General features: G+C 34.4%; 3 protein-coding genes across 6 annotated transcripts; 1 reads left to right on the forward strand and 2 right to left on the reverse strand.

Annotated features, from left to right (window-relative positions):
- Positions 1-855: 855 nt before the first annotated feature.
- Positions 856-2,485, forward strand: LOC105971766 (NAC domain-containing protein 7). Its single transcript, XM_012996649.2, has 3 exons — positions 856-1,062; positions 1,166-1,437; positions 1,838-2,485. The coding sequence occupies exons 1-3, from the start codon at positions 903-905 to the stop codon at positions 2,462-2,464; spliced, it is 1,059 nt and encodes a 352-aa protein (XP_012852103.2). The 5' UTR covers positions 856-902; the 3' UTR covers positions 2,465-2,485.
- Positions 2,486-4,283: 1,798 nt separating this feature from the next.
- On the reverse strand, positions 4,284-8,239 carry LOC105971598 (monocopper oxidase-like protein SKU5). The gene is made up of 9 exons (XM_088819340.1): positions 7,507-8,239; positions 6,828-6,937; positions 6,440-6,710; positions 6,186-6,324; positions 5,637-6,003; positions 5,177-5,542; positions 5,002-5,080; positions 4,694-4,896; positions 4,284-4,604 (listed from the first exon to the last, which is right to left on the reverse strand). The coding sequence occupies exons 1-9, from the start codon at positions 7,639-7,641 to the stop codon at positions 4,505-4,507; spliced, it is 1,770 nt and encodes a 589-aa protein (XP_088675466.1). The 5' UTR covers positions 7,642-8,239; the 3' UTR covers positions 4,284-4,504.
- Positions 8,240-10,254: 2,015 nt separating this feature from the next.
- On the reverse strand, positions 10,255-14,494 carry LOC105971801 (beta-fructofuranosidase, soluble isoenzyme I). Of its 4 annotated transcripts, none has more exons than XM_088819338.1 (7): positions 13,762-14,251; positions 13,488-13,563; positions 11,627-12,486; positions 11,370-11,534; positions 10,887-11,128; positions 10,709-10,796; positions 10,255-10,610 (listed from the first exon to the last, which is right to left on the reverse strand). In XM_088819338.1, exons 1-7 carry the CDS (start codon positions 13,762-13,764, stop codon positions 10,404-10,406), a joined length of 1,641 nt encoding a protein of 546 aa, XP_088675464.1. In that variant the 5' UTR covers positions 13,765-14,251; the 3' UTR covers positions 10,255-10,403. The 4 variants fall into 4 exon arrangements, with proteins under 4 accessions (XP_088675464.1, XP_088675462.1, XP_088675465.1 ...); XM_088819336.1 differs by having other exon boundaries at positions 13,555-13,563; positions 13,762-14,219; XM_088819339.1 differs by lacking the exon at positions 13,488-13,563 and having other exon boundaries at positions 13,758-14,494.
- Between the last annotated feature and the right edge of the window lie 1,073 nt (positions 14,495-15,567).

Genomic DNA, 15,567 nt, shown 5'->3' on the forward strand with positions numbered 1-15,567 from the left:
TGTGTGTGTGTGTGTGTGTGTGTGTGTGTGTGTGTGTGTGTGTGTTTAAGACAATCATGACTACTTAAGTTAATGGAATATTAAGGGATCTTTACTTTGTCTGTTAAACCTAGAAAATTTGCTGGAATTTTTTGCATATACAGTGAGTCACTTCAAGAATTTAACAAGGGCAATACTATATTAATTAATTTTGTTTATATTTTGTGCAATTATTGTGATATAACATGTCATATTTGTGCCTCCATATATAACCACTGCATTAATTTATTAATTATGCATGATTTCAAGCAATTATATATCAGGATAAAACATTCATGACAAGCAATTAATTAGATGTTTTGCATGGGATATACTTTTTTTTTTTTGTGGAAGAATGATATTAATTAATATGGGATTGTAGAAATTAATTAATAATATGATTGCATTGTTTGTCACCTCCTATGATTATGTTAGGGATTATGCAGACCTTATCTCATAATCAGCAACATTGTTCTAGAAGAAGAAACATTATATATGCTAATAAATAATGAAAGTCATTTAATTTATATTAGTGATGATTCATCAAGTGAGACAAACAATACACACACACACACACACATATATATCTACGTTTGTTTCTAATCATTTATTAGTACACCACTAAAACTTACAATGATTTGCTTTGATTCTTGAAATCAATTCATTACATCCTGAAAATAATTGATCATCAGTGGTCTATACAGACGTGTAGCTCTCTATAATATGATCTACGACGAGCGCATAATAGCAAGGTTAAAAAGTTCTTGCTGTTATCGATCGAGCCCACGATTAATTTATTCTTAATTATATGTAATGTTTTCGACGTGATTAATGAATACTTTTTGCAGGCTGATATATATAATAAAAACCAGGAGGTAATTATTATGAATACTTTTTCACATGTTCCTCCTGGTTTTCGATTCCATCCAACCGATGAAGAGCTCGTAGATTATTACCTTAGGAGGAAGATTAATTCAAGACCTATCGACTTAGACGTAATTAAAGATGTCGATCTTTACAAAATCGAGCCTTGGGATCTTCAAGGTATATACTATATATATAAAATTAATTATTAGCAAATTGCATAAAAACAAGATTACAAAACTATAATAAATAGTATTTCTTGATATTTTTTTGGTATGTATAGAGCTATGCAGAATAGGAACGGAAGAGCAAAACGAGTGGTATTTTTTCAGCCACAAGGACAAGAAATATCCAACGGGGACACGCACCAATAGGGCGACGACAGCTGGATTCTGGAAAGCAACGGGTCGAGACAAAGCTATTTATTCCAAGAACGACTTAATTGGCATGAGAAAAACATTGGTGTTTTACAAAGGAAGAGCTCCAAACGGCCAAAAATCGGATTGGATCATGCACGAATATCGCCTCGAGACGGACGAAAACGGAGTCCCTCAGGCAAGTACTAATTAATTTCTTCACGAATAAATTAAACGAAATATTAATTATATACGTATTACGACTGTTTGCGCATATGATTAATGTGTGATATATAGTAGTCAAAATGTGCATGAAATATATTGGTCCTCTCCAATTATAGTACTAGCTAAGAAAAGATGAATGCAAAACATTCTCATTGTGGCATGCCCATCAAAATCATTACACTTATATCATTACATATCTAGCAATCAAATGTATATTGAATGTTAGAGAAATATACATTAAAATTAATTTAAAAATAAAATTGACAAGATAAAACATAAAGTGAATAAAAGAACTTCATAACTTTTGTTATATTATATGATAATAAAATATATCTAAATATATAAATAAATAATTAATTCATGCATGCATGCAGGAAGAAGGATGGGTTGTGTGTAGAGTATTCAAGAAAAGGATAGCCACAATGCGAAGAATAAACGAGCACGATTCTCCCATTTGGTACGAAGATCAAGTTTCGTTCATGCCGGATCATCGTATAGACTCTCCGAATCTTTCTTACCACCACCACCATAATAATATTCCTTACAACAACAACAACAATTCCTGCAAGAAGAAGGAGATGGATTTGCACTTATACGGCATCAACAACAACGGAATGCCGCCACCTCATCATTTTCTTGATCACCACCATCTTCCGCATTTAGATGAAAGCCCGAAAATGCCCTTTTACGGCGGTCTAAATAATCTTAACCCTGGTGATCAGGAACAATTGGTGATGCATCAAACACTACTTGATCATAATCATCGGAATATTGATCAGTCGATAATATTGTCGGAGGATCAGGTTACAGATTGGAGGGTGTTGGACAAGTTTGTTGCTTCTCAGCTAAGCCATGAAGAAATTTCAAAGGGAATTAATACATTCCATGCAAGTGATGAAGAATTGTCTAATGTGATTGGTCGAAATCGGAACAAAGGCGAAATCGCACTGGCAAATGCTTCGGCTTCGTCTTCTAGCTGTCAGAATGAGATGTGGAAGTGAATGCAAGACTGTATATATATATATATATATATATATATATATATATATATATATATATATATATATATATATATATATACAGTTTCTTGTAAATAATAAGAATATATATATAACCTAACTATTGATCTTGAAACACTGCTCCGGATATATATATAGGTGTTTAAGTTATTTATAAGAGTACAAAAAAAAAAAAAAAAAACTAGTATAGGCCTGATGTTTTTCTTGTAAGATAAACGTGATCGATCGATTTAGTTTGAAGCTGGATTTGCATGCAGCTTATTATATATATATGTATATTAATTATCATGATCTGAGGATTAACCACAGTGCTGTTTATGATGTTATATCCTGTGGTTAATACCAGATCTTTGTAATGCTGTCATGTGTATGTATCAATATTGAGCTACTACAGTTAATTAATTAATATTTGTCTATTTGCGTTTTTCGTTTGATTTTGTGTCTTCTGGTCTCTGGATTATCATCCTATTTGCGAAAAAACACAGAATGGATCTTCTTTTCAGTTCGAAAATTACGAATAATAATATACATTTAAGTGTACATGCATTGATCGATATACGATATACGTCATGAATATTAAGTAATATAAATTAATTATTAGCTATATATATATATATATATATATATATATATATATATATATATATATATATATATATATATATATATATATATATATATATATATATATATATATATATATATATATATATATATATATATATATAGTATTTTTCCGTAAGCAGTCCATCACCAAAAATAATGCGTGGCTTCGAAGGGGGGCGGGCGGGGTATTGTCATTATTATTTATGTTGTCTTGCCCAAAAAACTTTATAAAAAGTTTCCTTATCCTTTACATATAAGTAAACCTAAAATTGTAATGAAGTGCAATAAAAATAAATAAATAAGTTATTTTTGTCTGCAAAAGTTTATGCATAGAACGTAACAGGATACAAATTAGGTTGAATGCTTACTTATTATAACAGAGTTGAACATCTTTAATTTTTTTATGAAACAAAGAACACTAATATCCAGAAACAGCCTAGTAATGAGAGAGAGAGAGAGAGAGAGAGAGAGAGAGAGAGAGAGAGAGAGAGAGAGAGAGAGTAGACAGTAGAGAACTGTTACTGATAAAAGAAGGGATTGAAGGCGAAGAAGAAAAGAGATGAAAACTCTCTAGCAATGAAGAAACTTTTACTAAATTTCCAGTTTCTCACTTGCACTGATGAATTTGAAATAGCTAGCCATACATATATGTGTGTGTGTGTGTGTGTGTGTGTTAATGGAGGAGTTGAAATGAACCCTAGATTGAGTTTAGGTATATATCCTAGGAAATAAAAACCAAAAAAAAAAATGGCATGCAAACGATGAGCTTTATTCAGCAGGTCAATGTGTTTTCTTCTGTGGTTTAGCTTTGAGGTCAAAAGCATATATATACATATAAATACATACATATGCATATTATGTGTGTGTGTGTGTGTGTGTGTGTGTGTGTGTGTGTGTGTGGCTTTGGCATGCGCAGCTGCGCATGATAATGTGTAGGAGATTGTTCAGACAAAGCAGAGTAATTAGGCATGTAAAACACAATTAAGTTAACATCATCATTAATTAATATTTAGATCAGTGTATTTTGTTATACATATATATATAGAACACATTACATAATGTCCCTGCAGCCTTCTCCACAATAATCATTACTCCCTCAACTTGTTCCCGTTAAATATAACTCCGTCTATTTCCTCTCTTTTTTTTCAGTGATTCAAAATTTGAAATATTCAATTTTTTAAAAAAAAAACAACAATTAAAAATGGGGAAAATGGAATTAAAAATGTACTATTTGGATACACATACAAAGAATGATACTTCCTGAACAATTAAAACCAATCTCTAAAAATAAATACCCCTGAACAATTAATTTCATGCCCCTCCCTAAAAGTCCTACACAACCAGCGTGAGTAATAAAATGCCCGAAAATTCAAAAAAAAAAAAAGTAATCCTCGTAAACCCGACAAAAGTGCCTCTTCAATAGCACCAACCAGAAATCATCGTCGAAAATACCACCAGCAGAACGAGGAACAGATTCGAGCTTGCCAACATAGACGATGCTGAAACTTTTTGAGGCCTGCAAATAACAAAGTATCCGAAATTCAGTTAGTCACTAATCAATTAAGCTAAGGTATTCATTACACGTATAAATTCGTAGATAAGTACTTTTGCATGTGGCTCAATGCACCACAGTAGAGAGCGTTATCAGGTACAGGCAATTCTGTCTTGTTTCCGGTATCTTCCGGATTGACTATTCTCATGTACGTTTCTTGTCCAAGATACCACCTGTCCAGATTCTCTGTCCTCATATTCCACACACCTACGTTGTCAAGAGACACGAATACTGCGGTCCACCCCCCAGCAAAAACCTTTTTACATAAAAAAAATAAGAATAAAACAAGTATAAAAAATCGTGATTCGGGCTATAAGTTATCGAAAAATCAAGAATTAAAAAGGCCACAAAATTTGGGTACCTGCACGGTAGAGCGAGATATTGCATCCCACCTATTGTACGAGCCTCTGTTGTTCTCGGTCCATTCACCAATACCCATCCTTCAGGTTATTAAAACGACATGTTAATTAATCAAAACCGTGCTAATTCTTTCACTAATTAAATTAGACTTTGGATTTTAGGATTATTATTATTACCCAACCACGAAGAAAGAATAACCGTCAAGGTGAAATGTCTGCAAAACCGTGTCATTGTTCTGCACTATTATCTCTATAAATCCCTTGTATGTAGCATTTATGATAGATCTATCTCTGCTCGGCGCCCTTTCTAGTGGCTTACTAGGAAAATCGAGCTTATAAGCACCCTTCACTTTATATGCATCTGCGAGCTTTATCGGTGTATCGGGATTCACAAATGAAATACCGTTATAAGTAGTATGTAATTTTCCATCAATTTTCGACGGAGGCAGACTTTTGAGCACGTAAACATCAGTGACGTTTATTGAACCATAATGGAAAGAACCTTGTGGGTTCGGGCGGGCCCCACTTGCTGACACATTTTGCCTGATAAATTAACATAGAACACATCCCATAAGTATAGAAAGAAATTTAATAACAAGATTAATTCTTGATAAAACGAAGAGAAAATCTCGCAAACCTGATGGACATGGCTTGATTTAGTGAATATGTTGTGTCGAAAGCATCGTTTGGAGGGTCAGGGAGTGGACCGGACACTTTGCCTTTTGAGTTCGAATAATGTAACACTGCCACACCGGTTACTCTCTGCCAGAGTGATTCGTTCACAAATCTTGCACTTGCCACAATGTAATAATCACTGCTTGCGTTTTGGTCCATGGTTACAAGAAAAGAGTAAGACTGGCCAACATGCACATCCATGCTAGTATAGTTCTGTTGGGATGTGTAATAGCCCTCTGTTTCTGCCAAAAGCAAATTGTGGCTCTGAATACGGAAATTCAAACAAGTGGACACTCCGACATTATGCACCCTAATTCGGTACGTTTTACCTGCAATTTTTCAAAAATCACATTAAGCACAAGCCAAACTGCCAATCTAACCTTAATTAGAATGGTACGATAAAGTTAGCATTACCACCAGACCATGACAGAAAATCAAGAAACACAGGGAAAAAAATTACCTTATTGTCATTTAATTTAATCAACCAGCAAATGAATATCTAAAAATTTACCGGGATCAACGTTAATTGTCTCGTGTACAATCCCATCTTGGACAAGTGTGGTGTTGTATCTGTATGGTCCCTTCCCATTGATAAGAACTCCATCTGGCATGCCTAACTCTTCTCCATTATCAAGGGCCTTGCGTAGGGCCTAATGTTTCATACACAACCAAATCATTAAATGATATTGCAATATAAAAACATGTCTAAAGTCCAGCACAGCCAAAAAAAAAGAAAAAGACCCCACCATATGGTTTTATACCTACCGTGTGGTTGCGAGTATACCAATCACCAATCAGAATGACAATATCACCATCAGGAATAGCGAAAGGCAGTGGAATAATATCGCGATTCGTTACTACAAAAGAACCGAATCCACCGGATGCCCTTTGCATATTCAGTGACGGGAAGTAATAGAAGCTGCCGATCTGATCTTTGACCTGAAACTGGTAGGTCCAGTTCCACTTCGGTGGTATGGGGCAATTTGTACCCAAAACCCCATCTTGCCACGAAGCACGGCGCATCTGTATTCCAGACCTGCCACCAAAGCAACATCAATTACATTCACAGAAAACCGAAAAAAAAAAATAAAGAGACAAAAACTAGATATAATTTCAAGAAAACAAATGTTTTATGCACTGTACTACAGCATACCATGTGATGAGGACATCTTCATCCAACTTGTTCTTCACATCTACAACAACGTTGTAATTAGTTGTTACATTAAGAACGGGGCCTGGGAATTTCCCATTGATTGCTATAACCTGCAAAAATCGATAAAAAACGGCACAAAATTTACCATCTCGGAAAAGAATATAGGAAGATGATTTGAAATGGGGATGCACTGAGGGTTGACTCAATTTTATATAAAGTAAAAACCCTCAAACAAAATTTCCACAGAAAGAAAGAAAAAAATGGAGTATAACCTAATCTCTGTTCAGCCATTAATGGAAGTATACATGTACACCAGAAATAAGGTACACACAACTTTACAAAATCAAGTGTGGTCCATCAACAACTTTTTTTCAGTAAGCCATCGTCAACTTTTTACTGTATAATACCAAACCACAGATCCGCAAAAAAGGCGAGTGAAAAAATTGATAAAGGCGTATGAAATCATCAAAAATTACACCCTAAAATTACTGCATTTTTTTCAATTCTTCAACTTCGTTTCTGAACGTATATATATCCAGAAACAAATAAGAAATCTTCACAAAATCAATATCAACTTTATTGATTCCTTCACTCTATTTGAGGACAAACAAAAGTAAACGACGAAATAAAATCTACTCCGACCATAAATAAATAAAAAAGGGAAGAAATGGTGTGTCACCTGTTGGGGAACACCGAGCGGAGAAGCAGTAATGTAAGAGAGCTCCAAGTTGAAGTTAGCAAAGGGGTCGGCACCCAAACACAGCCCCAGCAGCAATCCAATTGAAATCCAATACACCAAACACAACGCACCCATTCCTAATTAGTAATTACTTGGAGAGAAACAAAAGTAGTATCACAGCTGAAACAATTTTGGGGGGAAATGGAATGATAGTGTATAGTTTATAACAAAACGGTATCGTTTTGCTCTCACATGACAACACAACACAGTTGTTCTCTCAAATGCACCTCACACTTTCACACACAATTACAGAGAGAGAGAGAGAGAGAGAATTCGGATAGCGTGTTTCAACAGCTTCCTTTATGCAAGTATATAAGTATGGGAGATCGAAGAAAAATGCAGAGAGGAAGAAAAAAAAGCTGTGTGTTTGCTTTGCTGGTGCTGCGCTGTGGCTCTTCTGTAAATATACTACTTTTAGTTTAGCCCTAAATGCGGCCTTTTGTAATTTCTTCACAACTAGAGCTAGTGAGAGAAAGAGAGAGAGAGAGAGAGAGCTTCTGGAAATTTGTGGCGTGATCCGCGTTCACCGGTTACTTCTTCTGCCGGTTCAACTTTGTGTTGACTTTAATCAACTCTACACTTTCCTTTTTCTTTTTTTCTTTTTTTCTTTTTTTCCTTTTTTAGTTAATTACAAAACCCCTACTTTGTGGAGCATTTTTAGTATTTTTTTTTTATTGATAAATCTTGAGTATTTTTAGTTTTACTTGCTAAAGGAATCGTGTTATTTGTATTTGCATGATTCCTCTTGTATTATTGTCGTTCAAAAAATATATATTATTCTCAACTTTGACTTACCTACTACTGTTAATTAGTTCATAAATAATTAACGAAAATAAAAATAAGGAGGGTGTTTAAGTCACATTATAAAAAATTCCCTAAAACTCATCGATACTTTCTAATTTTTTTAGTACATGAGTCTCAACCTAAAATGAACTTATTCAAAACGAGTGGAATATTATTTAGTTTAGATCACACATTTTACTTTTAAACAATCACTTTCGTAGATCACTAATCTTCATCACTTATTCACGACACTTACTCACTTAGGACATAGTGAATAGAGAGATCAAAATCTCGATTTTGCGGCAATTTCATATTTGGTCCCTAATATTTACAAAATATACATTCAACCCCTCATGTTTGAAAAATTAACATTTTTAGTCTTTTCCACCAAGTTTCTGTTAAAACTAACGGAATCAAATATGTTTCGCCACTACCTTTATCGACGGACTAACGGTAAATTGACTGAGAGGACCAAAACTATTAAATTATTGAAAAATGAGGGATCAAATGTGTTATTTGTTAATATAATGGGTCAAATGTAAAATAGATGCAAACTTGAAGGATGAAACTGTAATATTCCCATATGGAAAGCATAAATTATTCCTATTTTAATTTTAGTATTTGGTTAATTTGAATTGAAAGGCAACTGGCTAAAGACGGTCACCTCCCAAATAAGACAGTCAAGATCCTCACTTCATAACGTTCAAATTTTTCTGCAACGCTCTCACATGCAAATAAATGGGGCCCACACTCCACGCACACGGAAAATGTGGTCCCACTTGAAAAAAACGATGCAAATTTTATCCACTTGCATACTTTTGCCACGTCCCCACCCCCCCAATTTGCCCAGCTGGCATTTTGAATTTATATTATTATGTCTGTAATATTTAATTATTTCTCTAGCCTGTAAATTGATTAATTCGAAAATAATTATAATATCACAAAAATTAAAAGGGGAAAAAATGAATTGCTCCCCATTAAGCAAAAAGATCACATGGGCATTCCTGAAAACAAGTTGCATGTTAAATGGCTCGGCGGTGCCTAAGATGATTATTTAAACGTGATTATCGCCTAAATTTGCACACAATTAATTCAATAATTGAAATACACTGTGTATTTAATTTGATCATAATTGACTGAAAATATATTGTTTTTTTTTTATTATTATTATTGCTAAACATTTAAAAATACGAGCAGTTGCAATGATGGCATTTTAGTCCACACTACACATGGATGAATCACTAATCTCTCATTATTTGACTTTTAATTATTATTTTAGTCAAATTTTAAACCCCCAATTTGTCTCGAGAGTTTTAAATAAGGTACAACTCACTAGTGAGTTGTGAGTCCAAATAGTCAACATTTTCGATCCATTATATCAATAATTTTATTAGGGCTAGGTTGTTAAATTAGATTAAATAAGATTGAATTAAGTATCTACTGATTAATTAATTAATTAATTATTTAATTAGTAAGGGACACTACTAATTTAAGTGTTACTAGCTCCTACTATCTATTCAGTGAGCAGAACCTTATAACGGTAACCAATGAACCTTTATCTATAACAACTATAGTAGATATATTTTTAGATAAAACCAATAAAGCAATATAATATTTATTTCGAAAACAATTAACTGAGTGCTTTTTCTAATTCTTTTTTTTTATTTAATGTTCTTGAATTTCAATTTGATTAAAAACTAGTAATAAAAAAGTAAAAGCAATTGGAGCGGCATCGATGCTGCCAAACAACTAATTTACAAGTCAAAACATCCCTTTTGCTTTATTATTATTTTTATTTTTAATTGCAATTTGGCCCAACGGTCATAAACTCCACCTCTTGTGGAATCATCTTCAATTAGAAATGTTTTATGAAATATTATTATTATTATTATTATTCACTCGAAATTGACAAAGAAGAATGGTGACATGAATATTTATTGTGATATCAATATGCTAAATTAAGCAACGATGAATCAAATTCATCGAACACAAGAATAAATATAAATAAAACTCAAATATGATGGGAAAATTTTTGATTTAATTTCTCGCTGGTATCAAAGCTGCTTCTGGTCGAAAGGAAACGGGCGGATATCGGCCGAGTCCATTTTCCATATTTTAATCGAAGCAGTAACGCTTACTCCAGTCGCGTTGTTGAACAAGAAAACACGTCCACTGCTACCATTCGCCGCCGTCGGATATATTCTTGACGCAATTACCGTTCTACCCCCTTGCGCAAAGCTCTCCACAATTGAATGATCCACCTAATCAAAATAATTAAAAAATAAATAAAATTAAAGCAGATGCAATTATAGTATTACATAAAATAAAATAAAAAATATAGAGAAAAAAAAACACATACCAAAGATCTGATGGATAGCTTTTCACCATGAAGCACAGGGACTGTGCTTCCATATACTAATTTATCCACGTCAGCAGCTTTCGATGATCTAAAACGTATATCCAGTAAAAGACGATTACGACGGCTAAATCTAGCATTTTAAGTAGGCAGATTAAGTACAATTAGTAAAACCAATTACCTCAATTCATCGGCGCAAAAGTGAGTCTCGGTCGTGCCGTTAGCCCCTTTAGCAATGTAGAAGTATATCGGAGTTGATTCCGATAACCCATCATCGGCAAGTACGATAATGCCAAACGGTCCTAATTTTCCTCTAGTAGCGGCACCACCACTAGTAGGGCAGTCGTATCCGGATTCAGTTTCATTAGCACTTGTCTCGAATATAGCATCTTCATCGACTTCAAACGACGCAATTATGTCTAGCTGCATCATACACAAATTAATATAGTCAGGTCAAAACGAAATTATTTCTATGCTGGCACACTGTTATTTTTGTTCCAATCCGATTCTTCCGGTTTTATTTTTTTGAAAGGGATTTGAATTACTTTTTCACTTAAGATTTTTTTTTTTTTGGGATTTTTCAAAAAATACTAATTACGATCCGATCGGTCCAATTATATACATTTAGATACAAAAAAAAAAAAAAAGTAGAAGCAAAAATAACCTGCGACGGCGAGTCAACTTTAATCGGGACAATTGAACCCGGTCCAAGCTTAACGTCGTTAAAGTCAACGCTAGTGTGTGATCTCAATTTCTCGACTTCCTCAACTGGCCACTGAAGTATGTTGCTGCCCGTCTTTTTATCGAACACAACCGTCCTCGGAATCGACTGTTACAAAATTGATCAAATTATAAATAAAATTAATAATAATAAAAAAAATTAATAAAATAAATTAGTGTATTTAAATAAATAAATAGAACCTGAACACAAGACCATCCTTTCAAAATATCAAGTTCTTCAGCATCAGTTTCTCTAATCCAACCCCACAAAATCCTCCTCTGTGTATTCTGATCATAAAATGTTTTCGAAGCATAATATTTACCGTAATCATATCTCAACCCGATACCCACATCCAAAACCGGGTTATCGGGCGTCCACTTGTTCGCAATCGGGTCGTACGTTCCAATCGCATAATAATCATTCTTATCATCATCCAAACTCACCTTCATCACGTGCTTAACACCCGGCCCGTTAACCGAAGTGTCCAACCCGTTTTCATCCGTAACGGAAACCGGGTAAAAATCAATGCACTCCCACATACCCGTACCCGCCACCTCATGCAGGTACCCATCCAACAATTCATACTTCACAAAATCCTCCGTCTCGTAAACCAACGAAATTCCCGTCGTGTTAACCTTCGACCCAATCGTGATCCGCCACCTGTCCCCGCCCGGGCTTAGCCAAGCAGTCGTCGGATCCCTAAAATCCTTAGCACCGATCCCGGGCGGAGGGGACAGAACCGGATTGCTCGGGTCCTTGACCCAGTCAATGAGGAGCGGGTCGGATTGGTTAGCCGGGTAGGATAGACACTGGACCTGAACGAAGTCGTTTGTGTCTCCAGTGTACAACATAATAATCCGACCGTCGGGTAGGATAGTGGCCGACCCGGTCCAGACTCCGTTTATATCGTACCATTGATCCCGAACCATGGCAAATGGGAGGTGGAGCCAGTGGATAAGATCTTTCGATACAGCGTGGCCCCATGTGATGTTGCCCCATACAGCTGCATCCTCGTTGTACTGGTAGAATAAATGGTACCATCCCTTGTGGTATAATGGACCTAATCATTAATTTACACAAATCATTTAATAATTAATTACATTGTTTAGGGAAATAATTAAGTCCAAAGATTCATTAAAAGGATTGTAATTGAATCGGCCCAAATTAAAATGTACTAAAATAAGCCCAATTCGAAAACCAAATCCAATTGGCCCCAAAAATAAATAATTAGGTCCAAGTTGGCCAATTTTTTTACAGGCCCACAACCTTCATTATACAACAAATATCATTTCATGCTTCCACCGAACACATCTTTACCATTTATACATACACATCAACATTGGTGTGTGTAGACCATCAGTAAAAAGTTAGCAAGTAATTAGATGTTACACTGGTTATCCACACTAGGTGGTTATTTAATCAGATTTACAATTAAAATGTCACCCAATATAAACTACCAGAAGTAGCATATAACTACCCGAAATAACCTATTTCCACTATATCATATTCCAATATGTTTTTTTTATTTTGTCAAAAACAATCAGTGGAAAGGGACTACAGTTTATGCAAAGTGCGGGTCAAAGATGCTTATTTCAAGAACATGTATCATACGAAACTCTATGCAACAACAAATTTCACACGGAAGTTAATTTATTACAAAAAATATTTTTTTATTTTTTTTTAATATATGAGATCATGTTTTAGCACATACAACAATTATGGTTAAGATGAATGGAGAAGATTTTTGCCAGGGTGGCAAAAACACGTGGCTAACAGCTACAGGTTCCAATAATTATGCCAGTAAAGGCCACCCATTGGTCCAGTTCATGAAATAATTATAGCAGCAATTATTGCAATTTAATAAAACACATTCAGCAAAAACAAAATTGGCCTTCATCTTGTAAACTCCTACTATATTTAAATAGATCAGCAAAACGTAATTAACCCTAGATAGAAAGGGGAAATATATATACTGCCTTTAATAATAATAATAATAATAATAATAATAATAATAATAATAATAATATTGACTGAGTCAACTTTAGTAGCAAATTGTTTTACCTAATTGTTCAAATAAATATTTTCTGTGAAAAACAAAAAAGCTGGAGTTTAAATTTGAAACACTCACCATTAGGATCTGTTGCAGAAACATCCAGATTCGAGCCGCAGTCGACAAACAAACAAAAGACGAATCGAATCAGAATCAAAATCAAAATCGTTCGTATGGATTTATTACAACAAAAAAGATCATAAAATTGATTCTTTTTATAAAATAATTAATTAATTAATTAAAAAAAAAGAAATTGTATGTATAAGCTGTTAATTCATTACTTACCATTCATCCAGTTCTTCTGAGGTTGAAAGTGGTAAGCGGTCCTCTGCCAGCTCAGCATGACATTGGTCCAAGCGAAGCTCAATTCCTCCACGCCGCCGACTCGCCGGGAGCCCTTCTCCGACACCCCCTGCGCCGCCCCTCTCGAGGGCTGCTCGATCATGGGTCTCGCCGGAGATGAAGCTAGAGGGCTTGGTTCTAATTGATTGTTGTTGTTGTTGATCAAAACAAGTAAAGAAAGCAACAAGAAAGATGAGAACAGAATGCTGGCGTACAGCTTCTTCGTGCTCCTCGGCGGCTGCTGCCCCGGGGGACCGACCGGAATTGGGGCGTAGGAGGTGGCGCGTTCGAGGTCTTGCGGCGGCGCGTGGGAAGAGGATGTGGCCATTGATTATTGGTGGTGGTGGTGGTGGTGGTGGGATTCGGAATTGGATCTTGAAGAGATTGTTATATATAGGGAAAGTAGCACATGGTTGGATGAGATGTGTTCCTTTGTATGAATTACTATACTAATTAATTGCTGAATTATTATATTATAATTATTGATTTTATTGGATCATAGATTGGGGAATATGGATAGGTTAAGATGCAGGACACGTCTGCAATAAATTGACTATTTTTTTTATTTATTTTTCTTAATTTCTTCTATCACGAATATATACAGGAATATTTATTTAAGCTGTATTTTGTTATTTATATACAAGAGAAAACCTAATTAAAATCAAATTAAAACTCTAATCATAGTAGGACTACAACTATATATATATATATACCAAAAAGAAAAGAAAAAAAATGGGTTTAAACTATATTATATTCATAATCCAGCGAATTAAATTTAATTTTATAAAATTTCAATATATGAATCAAATTATCAAAATGAAAGCATATGTTTAACTACACTAAATTCACACGTTTAGAAATTAGAATCGTTAATTAATAAAATGGACTGCACGACTCTGACATGTCCACTTGAACATGACTTGGCAAATCCATCCAAAATAAAATAAAATCAATGACTTGGAAAATCCAAATTTAGTAAGTACAAATCCAAATTTAATTGGGTGTAATTTGTAAATTCTAGTTTGCCCCGTACTTTGGCTTGATATCACTTTACCCTGTTCTATTCTTGATTGCATTGATCTGATCCCATGTACTTGAAAAATTGTCTCAATGTGGCATTCGCCGTTAGTTTTCAGACCTTTGACCTTAACATCGTTTGATCTAATTCTGAAAATTACAAAAAGCCACCCTTCCCAGTTTAAATAATAAAAAAATAAAATAAATAAATAAATAAAAATAAATTGTGGTTGGCGGCATGTACTATGTTTTCTCGTTGTCTTGAATTCTTTTATTATTTTATTACTTTTTTTTTAATAATTATTTAAACTAGGAGATGTGGCGAATTTATAGTTTCAGAGCTTATATCAAACGGTGTTAAGGTCAAATGTCCGATAACTAACAACGAGGGCCACATTGAAACAATTTTTCAAGTGAGGGGGGCAAATTGATGCAATGAAGAGTAAAAGGGTGCAGAGTGGTACCAAGCCAAAGTATAAGGAGAAAAGTGAAATTTACCAAATTTAATTTAATAAGTACAACCAAACGGAAAATTTCTCATAAAAGATTTGAACTTAAAGAATTAATGTTTGAATTCAATTGTACGTGTTTGGCACGAACCCTCCAAATTTGTGATGGCGCAATATTTGTAACTCAAAGATCTCCTTCTAAATTCAACTTATATTTGTTAGAAAGTATGTCGGGTGTCGGGATTTAGCCTGCGAAGATAAATTAATCGATCGAAAAAATAAA

The sequence above is a fragment of the Erythranthe guttata genome, chromosome 6 (assembly GCF_056151865.1).
Source record: "Erythranthe guttata isolate IM_541 chromosome 6, IM_541, whole genome shotgun sequence".
NCBI lineage: Eukaryota > Viridiplantae > Streptophyta > Magnoliopsida > Lamiales > Phrymaceae > Erythranthe > Erythranthe guttata.

Excerpts from the sequence above, each read along its gene's own strand:
- LOC105971598 (XM_088819340.1), bottom strand. The coding sequence starts at position 7,641 with ATGGGTGCGTTGTGTTTGGTGTATTGGATTTCAATTGGATTGCTGCTG. Across the intron at positions 6,325-6,439 it reads GGTATACTCGCAACCACACG|GCCCTACGCAAGGCCCTTGA; the intron begins GTAGGTATAAAA and ends ATGAAACATTAG. Across the intron at positions 5,081-5,176 it reads TATTCTTTCTTCGTGGTTGG|GATGGGTATTGGTGAATGGA; the intron begins GTAATAATAATA and ends AATAACCTGAAG.
- LOC105971801 (XM_088819336.1), bottom strand. The coding sequence starts at position 14,146 with ATGGCCACATCCTCTTCCCACGCGCCGCCGCAAGACCTCGAACGCGCC. Across the intron at positions 11,129-11,369 it reads AAGTTGACTCGCCGTCGCAG|CTAGACATAATTGCGTCGTT; the intron begins GTTATTTTTGCT and ends TGTATGATGCAG. Across the intron at positions 10,797-10,886 it reads TTTTGCGCCGATGAATTGAG|ATCATCGAAAGCTGCTGACG; the intron begins GTAATTGGTTTT and ends TATACGTTTTAG.
- LOC105971766 (XM_012996649.2), top strand. The coding sequence starts at position 903 with ATGAATACTTTTTCACATGTTCCTCCTGGTTTTCGATTCCATCCAACC. Across the intron at positions 1,063-1,165 it reads CGAGCCTTGGGATCTTCAAG|AGCTATGCAGAATAGGAACG; the intron begins GTATATACTATA and ends TGGTATGTATAG. Across the intron at positions 1,438-1,837 it reads ACGAAAACGGAGTCCCTCAG|GAAGAAGGATGGGTTGTGTG; the intron begins GCAAGTACTAAT and ends GCATGCATGCAG.